This window comes from Hemicordylus capensis, chromosome 12 (genome assembly GCF_027244095.1).
Source record: "Hemicordylus capensis ecotype Gifberg chromosome 12, rHemCap1.1.pri, whole genome shotgun sequence".
In the NCBI taxonomy this organism is placed as follows: Eukaryota; Metazoa; Chordata; class Lepidosauria; order Squamata; family Cordylidae; genus Hemicordylus; species Hemicordylus capensis.
This window is the reverse complement of record NC_069668.1, coordinates 13,279,247-13,290,008: the sequence shown is the minus strand read 5'-3', so window position 1 is coordinate 13,290,008 and position 10,762 is coordinate 13,279,247. Positions and strand designations below refer to the sequence as shown.

General features: G+C 57.3%; 1 protein-coding gene across 2 annotated transcripts in view; it reads left to right on the top strand.

The window, feature by feature from the left end:
* LOC128336121 (active breakpoint cluster region-related protein) overlaps nt 1-10,762 on the top strand; it is a 57,112-nt gene that overhangs the window by 2,292 nt on the left and 44,058 nt on the right. The window contains exon 1 of one of the 2 annotated variants that reach the window (XM_053275302.1): nt 4,968-5,218. The exons of the other annotated variant lie outside the window; for it this stretch is intronic. Within the exon in view, the coding sequence (XP_053131277.1) occupies nt 5,158-5,218 (61 nt within the window). The 5' untranslated portion in view covers nt 4,968-5,157. Of the gene's footprint in view, nt 1-4,967; nt 5,219-10,762 lie in introns of those variants that run through there. 2 annotated transcript variants of the gene reach the window in all.

The window sequence follows — 10,762 nt, the reverse complement described above, 5'->3', positions numbered from 1 at the left end:
CGCAAAGCAGAGGCTCTACCCCGGAGCTATGACCCCATCCCCTAAGGGAAATGTCTTGCTGCGCCCTAACCCTAACCCAAATGCAAACCATGGGGGCCCCTGCTTAGCAAAGGGGTCAAGCCATGCTCTCCACCACAAGACCAGCCGTCCTCTTGGCCACCGTGGTGGTGGTGCTGATGGTGCTGTCTCTGATGCTGATGGGCAAGAGTTAGTGTCAGGTAGGAATGCCGGAATGTTTGTAGTCCAAGTTCTGCGAGGGAAGGAAACAGCCATACGGCTGGGGTGCAGTGTTGGCTCTAACAGGGACTACAACTCTCAGCGTCCCCAGCTGGGTTGTCTTTGCTTGGGGGGTGATGGGAGTTGTAGTCGACGACATCTGGTAATCCCTGTGAGAGGGAACACTGCTAGAGTCAGAACTTGTCGTGAGCCTGAAGGAACTGAAGCTGCTTTGTGGTGGTCGGGCATGCACCCAGAAATGACTGTTCTCTCTTTATCGAAGGGGAACTCCACTCGCGGTGGCTTCTGGTGTTGGCTGCTGTGAGTGCTGAGCAGAAACAGGGTGGGCAGCTTCCTCTGTGGACGGGGGCCTAGACAAGTGTCCCCAGGTGTCGGACTACAACTCCCATTACCCACAGCCACCATGGCCTTCGATTGGGGGTGATGGGAGTTGTAGTCCAACAGTATCTGGGGACCCACGTTGGAGAACCCCTGCCTTGGGCACATTCCTTGCTTCTATAGTAGCATCTTCTCTGTGGGGGCGATGGGACAGCATACACAACAGTTGCAGCTAGGTGTTAGTGTCAGGAAACCGCGGCCTCGGCTCCTGCCTCCGAGAGACGGCCTTGTGGCTTGGGAGGCCTCTCTTCCCAGCCCCCTTGAGAGGCACTGAAGGCTTCTGCTGAGAGTAAAAACATGACTGGAACTGCCCTGCTCTTAAAAATAAAGGTGAGCTCTGCGCTGAGACACAAGCTGGATTCTCAAGACGGGTGCATGTTGCAGACGGAATGGATTCTCTTGCTTTGCACAGTATATTCTGCCGCACATTGTCTGATGTTGCCGCTTGCTGGGGAAGGCAGGACGGAAGGGAGATGCACCCGGGGACGCCGAGAACGACCTCCCTCCCTGCGGAATGCCTTTTTGGCCAGTTGTGGCAGGCAGAAATCCATCTGGTGCAACTTTCTCCGTCAGCGGCCTGTCGGGGAAAGCTGTGCCTCTCGAAAGCGTTGCATGGATTACCTTGGGCCACGAGGTGGCACTCGGGAGCTCAAGCATGGAGGCGGGGGCGGGGGGAGAGAGGAGAGATCCTGAACATAGCAATGGGGTGAGCATCCTCCTGAACCTGGCCCGTCCTCGGTGGCCGCTGTTTCTACGTCCGGTCAATACACTCCACGGCCTTTGAGAACTTGTGGTATGGAGGGAAAGTCCTTGGCTGTGTTCTCTCTGTGCATTTCCCCATTCCGATTGCAGTGGGCTTTATTTCCCCATTGATTAGCGGTCTTTTTTTTCATGGCACAATTTGTCCCTTCAGTGTTTGCAAAACCTTCCTCTCGCCTTCTGACTCCCCGAACCAGGGCTCAAAGACGGCTCTGGGGCCAGTTTTCAAGTGGGAAAGTAGGAAGAGCAGAGAGCCTCTGGGGATGTGCAGAGGGCATTTGGTGGAGTAGCTGGACTAGCATGCTTTGGCGGGGTTAGCTTCCAGGCAAGCTGCTGCCTCTTTGGGCAGAATTGAGGGGTCTCGGGCAGGCAGGGGCCTTTCCCAGCCCTGCTGCCGGAGATGCGCTCAGCGTCCGTGCCCGGGATTGAACCCGGGACCTTCTGCATGCCAAGCGAGTGTCTCGTCACTGAGCCGCTTGTCCAGGCTGCTCTGGTGAGAATGTCTCCGAACCGCGGCTGCTCCTGGGAGTGGCCACCATCCGATGTGGGACTCCCACCCCCCTGGAAAGCCCCCAGCGTCTTCATTTAGGACGTGAGTCAGCCGGGGTGGTCAGAACCATCTGTTGGCACGAAGGCGGCCGGTGGCTTTTGACGAGATCCCCACCCCTGGAGATGGAAAAGGGATGGCCTGCCGTGTGCTTTTCTCGCCCTGGCTGTCGGGCCTGGCGTGGCCATGTTGGCAGCGTTCTTTTAAAAGCTTTTAGGAGTTTCAGGAACGGCTGTGCAACGTTATCGAATGGAAATGGAAATGGAAATGGAAATGGGTAGGACTGGTCCTCTAAAGATGTCCCTGGTGGGGAGAGCCCATCCGTTTGTTCCTTGTGACCTGACCCTAATCCTTGGCGCTGTGCAAAAAATGACTGCCGTTTAACCCTAATTGCTCAGTGGGGATAGGGATGAATAAAGGGCAAGAACACAAACACAGCTGTAAGTGCCACAACGCCTATCGCCTTGTTTCCATCTCTAGGAGAAACATAGGAAGCTGCCATATACGGAGTCAGGTCCTTAGTCCATCTAGCTCAGGACTGTCTACCCAGACTGGCAGCAGCGGCTTCTCCGAGGCTGCAGGCAGGAGTCTCTCTCCCAGCCCTCTCTCGTTGGAGATGCTGCCAGGGAGGGGACTTGGAGCCTAGATGCTCTTCCTGGAGCGGCCCCATCCCCTAAAGGGCACGTCTTCCAGTGCTCGCCCATGTCGTCTCCCACCCAAATGCAAACAGGGTGCACCTGCTTAGCAAAGGGGGCAATTCATGCTCACGGCCACTGGACCACCTGGTAGATGCCTGCCAGGACGGGGGGGGGCCTTTGTTGGCTCTCGCTCGGAGCGGCTTGCTGCTAATTCTGGCCACCGGCTCCCCCTTCCCCACTTCCCCACCTTCTGCTGGTGACTCATCCCCACCCCTCCCTCGTGACTCATTCGGGGAGACTTCGGGAGGAGGAGGAGGAGGGAGCCTGCCGGGGGGGGGGCGCTGTGTGGAGAGCTGCCAGTCAGAGCGCTGGCTCTGGGGATCTCCTTAGGGAGGCCAAGGCAGGCTGCAGGCCTCCCGGTGAAGCCTGATCTCTTGGTCCTGGCCAGCTTCATGGGCCCCGGGTCCCTAAGAACGTGAGGGGAGCCCTGCAGGATCAGGCCCGGGGCCGGGTTTGCCCAGCACCCTGCATCCCACCTCATGCCTCCCACCTCATGCGTCCAGGAAGCTCCAAAACGGGACGTGAAGGCCCTAGTCCCCAGCATCTGGGGCTCGGAGGTAGACTTCCGTTGGACATGGCAGTTCCATTCCTGCAGTCCTTTTAGGTTATCTGATTATTTGTTAAAATGTCCTTGTATGCCTCTTCCTCCCCCCCCCCCCCGCAAGACTCTAGGCGCTGAACCCTAACCATAGCAATAAATTAAATTAGAAATAAAATTAAAAGGAAAGGGGCCAGGTGAAAAAGAAGGCCCGTAAAAGCCCCTAAGGAGGGGGCTGAATGAATGGGGGTGGAGGGTGTCCCAAAGAAGAGGGGCGGCCACAGAGAAGGCCCTCCTACGGGCCCAGAGCGGTGGGCGTGGTTGTGATTCTCCTCACAGCAACCCTGCCCGTGAGGCTGAGAGAGAAGCGACCGGCCCCGAGTCGCCTCATGAAGTTCACGGCTGGGTGGGGATTCGAACTCTGGTCTCCCTAGTCCTTGTGTGGGTGGAGAGCTGGCCTGGTGGCAGCGAGCTGGAAAAGTCTCTTTACGAAGCAGGGTCCGCCCCGGTTTGCATTTGGATGGGAGTCTACATGTATGAGCCCTGGAAGAGATCCTTATGGGACGGGGCCACTGTGGGAAGCGCAGTGGTCCCAGCTTCCCTCCCTGGCAGCATCTCCAGCATAGGGCTGAGGGAGAGATTCCTGCCCCCCACCTCGGAGAAGCTGCTGCCTGTCAGTGTAGGCAGTACTGAGCTAGGGGGACCGGCGGTCTGACTCAGCAGACGGCAGCTTCCTCTGTGCTCAGCTTGGTCCGGTGGCCTCCTGGTCTCCCCAAGACCCCTGCCTGTGTGGGGAGGGGGTGGCCTCCATGCCGCACAGGCACGTTGCCTCCGGGACGGACAGGCCAAGAGCACCCAGCAGATGAAGGGCAGCCTCTGTCTCTCTCTCTCTCCGCTTGGCTGGTGCGCTGACATATTGGGGTTGACGGCTCCTGTGGCTAAACGTGGAAATGGGGAGGGGGCGGGGGGCGGGGACGGTCAGGATGGGAGTGCTTAACTCCTTCCTTCCTGGGCGCCTGGCCCTCCTGCTGACCTGTCTCACCCGAGTGAAGCAGAGGAAGGGGTCTTGGAGGCCATCTAGTCCAGCCCCCATCCGGCAGCATCCCTGACAGAGGACTGCCCAGCTCCTGTTTGCAAGCCGCCTGCAACAGCAGGCCTGGCCTGGCATGAGGCGGGCTGTTCCGCTGTCCGACAGTTCTTACCGTCAGTCCATTCTTCCCTGCGAGCCTTTGCGCCACAGAAGGTCTCGGGCCCCAATCCTTGGCCGCATCTCCAGGTAGGGTTTGGGACGGGCTCCTGCCTGGAACCTCGGAGAGCCGCCGCCGGTCTGAGTAGACAGTACTGAGCTGGACGGACCACGGGCCGGACTCGGTAGGCAGCAGCGTTTTAGGGGACGGGCCCGGGCTCGGCGGCAGAGCCTCGGCTTCCCACCGTGGGTGAGCCGCCGGGCCCGCTGCCACTGGAAATGCGGCCAGCTCTGGAGTGGGGCCTCCCTCCCTGTGTGTGTGTGTGTGTGTCTCCCTCCCTGCTCCCCAGACACCTGCCGTGGGGGCTGTTCCCGCCCGCATGGGGGGGCTGCTCTGTGCCTGCCTGGCGGGGGCGGGAGGCGCCGTCATGCTCTCGCCATTGGTGGGCAGTGCCGGCTCCTTCCCCAGGCAGCCTCGGGAAGAAAGTTGCCTCTCTCCGCACGGCGGGCCTTCCCAGCACCGCCCGGCAGCTCCCAGCTGAACTGCCGCCTCTTCCCTCCTCCTCCTCCTCCTCGCCCCCCTCCCCTCTGCATCTGCCCTCCTCTTCCTCCGCCCCCCCCCCGCTACCTGGACTTCCCAGCCGCTGATCTTCCAGATCCCAAATTGCCTCCTCTCTCTCTCTCTCTCCCCCCCACCTCTCTCCTCCTCCTCCGCCGCCGCCTTTGTTTTGAGATGTTCTCCTGCGGGCAGATTTGACAGCCGCGCACCCAGACAGACGCACAGCCACGGCTGGTCTCCCGCTCGCTCGCTCGGATGGAGCCCCTCAGCCAGCGCGGCCCGCCTCGCCTCTCCTGGATCGACACCCTCTATAGCAGTACGTGCTGCTTCTTGCTTTGCCGGGTCGGTGGCTGGTTTTTTTTTGGGGGGGGTTGGGTTTGTAGAACAGGGCTCTGGCTGCGCACCTGCCTGCCCGAAGGCGCCGAGCATCTCTGGGAAGCTGTGTGCCGGGGCTGGGCTGCCGTTGGGGGTTGGGTGGGGTGCAGTGGGCAATGCCTTGCTCCCTCTCCCCCTCCTCGGGGGGGGGCCCAAGCACTGCCTTCTCCCCCCCCGCCCCCAGTTTCTGCAAGATCTCCGCTTGCAAAGTGCGAGCACAGGTTACATAAATCTGGCTGCGCTTAGCAACGTCTGGGTGCCCTGGGGTGTGTGTGTGTGTGTGTGGCAGAGACTTGTGGGGGTGGGGGGTGGCGGCTAAGGAGGATGCTTGGGGTGGGGGTCGGTGGCGGGCGGGGGGAGACTGTCTGCTGACCGTGAGCATCAAACCCACCCACCCATCGTCTTGAAACCTCTGAAATGTGGCTGTGAACTCTCGGCCTGAAATCCTGCCCTGTTCTGGCACGGAGAGGGGGGGCTCGGAAGAGGCTCACCTGCGTGCACACCTGTGCCCCTACTGCTCAGTGGTGCTTTCCTCTCCCCCCGCTAGCCGCCAGGGGTTGGGGGCCTTGGGGAGGAGTCCGCCCAGGCTGCCAGCAGCTCCGTGCCACTTATGCAACGGGCTCGGGCCCCCTGGCCCGCTCTGTGCCTCTCTCCGTCTTCCTTCCTGGCCCTTGGGGGTGGGTTCTCGGTTCCCCCCCAAACACCCGGGCGGGGGTCTGCACTCCTGTGGGGCACAAGGCATGCTGGATGGAAAAGCAGGGGGGTCCCTTCGGAGACCACCCGGTTTTAATTTCCAGGGTGGACACACGGGATGGAGTTGGGAGGATTGCATCACGTAAACTCCTGCTTAAACCCTGTCACTGAAATCACTTAAAATCCCGGCCTTGGGATTGTATCACTCCATCCCTTTGAGGTCGGTGGGCTTGATGAGTCCTCCGTTCCCCCAGCTAGCTGACCAAAGAGGCACCTTTTAAAGGGGCGATTCTTCTGTATTGAGCAGGGGGCCGGATGTGGTGGTGGCCATGAAAGAGGCTTAGACAAATTCAGGGAGGACAGACCTATCAGTGGCTACTAGTCCGAGGGCTATAGGCTACCTCCGGCCTCAGGAGCACGATGCCTTATTCCAGTTGCAGGGGAGCATCAGCAGGAAAGAGGGCATGCCCCTTTCAACTCCTGCCTGTGGGCTCCCCAGAGGAGTCTGGTGGGCCACTGTGTGAAACAGGATGCTGGACTTGATGGGCCTCCTTGGGCCGGATCCAGCAAGGCTGTTCTTATGGGAGAGTAATTGGCCGTATCCAGCCCCAGCACAGCATCCTTCCAGTAGCTGCTGCTGGTGTCTCTTAGGTCCACCTGACGCCTGCCCCAGGGCTGTAGAACGCTGCCCCTCCAGTTGTGCTTGGACTACAGATCCCATCACTCTCACCATCATGGCCAGTAGGGATGATGGGAGTGGGAGTCCAGCGTCTGCAGGGGGATGGGAGCTGTTCTGCCTGATCTGCCTTGTGTGTCTTTTGGGGGGTTGTGAGCCATCTTCATTTATTGTTCTGTGCAGATTGCTTTGAGGACCTGTTGAAAAGCGGTCTAGAAATATTTGTAGCCATAGGTGGGCCAGACTGAGGCGAAGAGAGTGAGCGAGTGAGAGCCTGCCCGCGGCGGCCCCACAAGTTCAAAGCAGGGGCAAGAACTGAACTGCTCCCCACCCAGCCCTGGTTCACAGCTTGTGGAGTGAGCCCTATAAACAGCCCCTCTGAGCATGTGCAGAGTGCTTCCTTCTCCATAAGTGCCTGGGATTTAGGTGGAAAGATTGCCAGCTGGGAGTCTGACCACTGTGCCTTTATCTCCAAGGATCTGCAGGGCTGCCCCACGGAAGGACCTGTGGACGTGTGTTCTCTTTCGCTCCAGAGGACTAGAACCAGTGGGTTGAAATGGCAAGGGGTCGGATTCAGGCTAGACACTGGGAGGGATTTCCTAACTCTGTGTGCTGTTGGACTGTGGAACAGCCTGCCTCATGCAGTGGTGGTGGTGGTGGCTCTCCTTTGCTGGAGGTTCTCAGACAGAGGCTGGGCGGTCCACCTGTCAGGGACGCTGTAGCAGTTTCCTGCCCTGAGCTGTGGGCTGGACTAGATGTCCTTTGAGTCCCCTTCTCTCAAACACATTCTAGGATTCTATTATTTTTTTCCTCTGGACCGGATGAGAAACTCCTTGCTTCTTTACTTCCCCTGCCCCCAAACGGAGGTTATTGTTTTGTTTTTGTTTTGTTTTTACATTGCATACCCTGCTCTTCCTCCAAGGAGCCCAGAGTGGTGTACCACATACTTAAGTTTCTCCTCAAAACAACCCTGTGAGGTAGGTTGGGCTGAGGGAGAAGTGACTGGTCCAGAGTCACCCAGCAAGTCTCATGGCTGAATGGGGATTTGAACTCGGGTCTCCCTGGTCCTAGTCCGGGGAGACAGGATAGGCCTGTTCCACTTTGGCCCCTGCAGCTGTTTTGGGACTACAGCTCCCACAATCCCCAGCCACAGTGGCCAAGAGCCAGGGATTATGGGAGTTGTAGGCCAACATCTGCAGGAGGGCCAAAGTTGGGTAGCTCTGCTTTATCTGACACATTGGTTGGGATATCAGGAGGGGAGAGACGAGGTTCGTCTTCAGCCTCAGAGGCATGATGCCTCTCAATCCCATTTGCAGAGGAGCAGCACCTCCCCTCTTGCCTGTGGGCTCCCCAGAGGCATCTGGTGGGCCACTGTGTGAAACAGGATGCTGGACTAGAGAGGCCTCCTTGGACCTGATCCAGCAAGGCTGTTCCTATCCTGACCTACCTTGCAAGGGTGTTTTGAAGACTGCTGATATATATATGAACACCAAGGTATTATGTTTTTGTGGGGGCTGGTTAACCAAACAGATTTTAAGTTCTTTGGCAAAAAAAAACCCCAACCTATATAAACAACAACTCCCCCCCCCCATATTTCAGGTCATTAAAAAAACCAAAAACCCAATGTAGCAAAAATAAACACCTAAAATCCCAACCACTTATAGAAATAGCATTCACAGGACTCCCCCAGAAAATATCTAGCAGCATTAAAAATACAGCAGTGGCCGCATAAAATGTGGCTTCTGGTTTTCAATGGATAAGCCTTAGGAACATTGGAAGTGCCATATACTGAGTCTGACCCTTGGTCCATCTAGCTCAGTGTTGTCTACCCAGACTGGCAGCGGCTTCTCCAAGGTTACAGGCAGAGGGTGTGTGGGCATGGGGTACTGCCCCTGCCGGAGGCGTTGGTGGGCACCCCGGGCGGATTCCAGCTGCAGAAATCGCATCAAAGCGGATGCTGTGCACGGGAGGCTGTTGTCATGGTGACGGCACAGGCCTCCAGCAGCGGGTAGCAGCAACAGGAGCCGTGTGCGGAGACTGGGGGGGGGGCAGGGAGGAGACTGGGAGAGGGTCCCAGTGCTGGACTTGGCTCAAATGGCCCCAGTGAGGATGGAAATGGGGCCGGCCGACTTGATGCAGGTTTGAAACATCCAAGAGCAAATCCCGGCCTGACGCAGAGGCGTGTGCTTCTATCCTGGCCCTACCCACCCCCAGCACAGCAACCCTCCAGGGGCTACTGCTGGTGCCTATTTATTTATTATTATTTATTTAACATATTTTTATACCGCCCAAAACTTACATCTCTGGGCGGTTTACAAGATAAAAACAACATTAAAACATTAGTTAAAAACAAAAACAAGAAATTTAAAACACAACAATTAAATGTTTTTTTAAAACAATATTCTAAAAACAACATTAAAACAATCAAAACAGTATCAGTTAAAAGCCTGGGTGAACAGAAGCGTCTTTAGAGACTTTTGAAAAGCTGTCAGAGATGGGGAAAAACTCCTGCCTGCAACCTTGGAGAGCTGATGCCAGTCAGTGTCGACAATCCCGAGCCAGACTTGGTATAAGGCAGCTTGCTATGTTCCTGCGAATTGTTAGCAGGCCCCGGATTTTGCCCCTGGCTCCAAGAGCCCCTCATTGCCCTGTCCTGGAAAGATCATTTGTCAGGCAAACCTGAGGCCTTATTTCCCTACCACAGAGGGAACGCAGCGTCTCCTCTCGGGCAGACAGTGTGCTTTTGGAACCCTTTGCACATGGTGTATTTGCATGGGTGTGGTGTCGTCCGGCTGCTGCTTCCAAAACAATGGGAGCTTTTCAGAGGTGCGTCTTTGAGAGAGACCCCACACAAATACAGTTCATCCACCAGTGTCTTCAATGGGAAGCCAGTGGATAAATCACCTGGGCCGGGGCATTCATAGGAACCGAGGAAGCTGCCATATACTGAGTCAGACCCTGGGTCCATCTAGCTCAGGATTGCCTGCCCGTGACCCAGATCATCTATGGGCCCTACTCCAAATGTGGGGGAGGGAGGCCACCCCCCCGCCTTCCCCCATCCTCACGCCTCTTCTCCAAGATGCCCTACTTGCGTCCTTGTGTTGGGCGCTGGCAGCTGCGGCACGTAATCGAGGATTCGAGGCAGCGTTCAAGGATGCGTGGTTAATTGGGAAAATGTGGGGAAGTGTGTCAAGCCGGGGGTGGGTGGAGGGGGATCAGGGGGCACACGCTTGAGTGGCTGGCTGGGAGGCTTGGGGAGGTGATGCGCTGCTGTGGGGCGGGGGAGAAGCAGCTGCCGGGCACGCACTCACGTGGCTGCCACCTTCCCGGCAGACCCAGTGTTGTGTCTGGGCACCGGCCTCTTAGCACGGCTCTCTGTGTGGTCAGGCGCTCTGTTGCGTGTGAGATCTTCTGCAATCTGGCCGTTGATTTCCCAACAGGCAGCTGTTGACTTGTCTGTGTGTATTTTAGGGGCATAGGCAGCTGCCATATACTGAGTCTGGCCCTTGGTCCATCTAGCTCAGGGTTGTCTACCCAGATTGGCAGCAGCTTCTCTGAAGTTGCAGGCTGGAGTCTCGCTCAGCCCTCTCTTGGAGATGCTGCCAGGGAGGGAACTGGGAACCTAGATGCTCTTCCCAGAGCGGCCCCATGATCCCCTGAGGGGAATCTCTTCCAGTGCTCACACTTCTAGTCTCCCATTCATGTGGGGACCCTGCTTAGCTAAGGGGACAAGTCATGCTTGCGACCACAAGACCAGCTCTCCTCTTTGGTGTGTGTATGGATTTGGTTGGTTTTATTCCTCCCCGGGCCGTTTTGTCAGAACGGTCACTATTCCGCCACTATCAGGGGTTTTTTTTGTTGGGGGGGGGGACCCTGGGGGGACCCTCCCACAAAAGTTCCACATATCTTGACTGCCAGATTTCGGTCTTGATTAATCTGGAATAATGGTCACCTTTTGGCTTTGCACAGATCACTCATGCTAATTAGGACCCCTGTGCCACCTTCCAAAGATTGTAAAGGGATGGAAGCTGTAGTTCAACATCTGGGGATCCAAGGTGGAGAACTCCTGATTTAAGAGGTGAAGCAGAAAAGGGGCTCGTCCTCTGTGACTTGCAT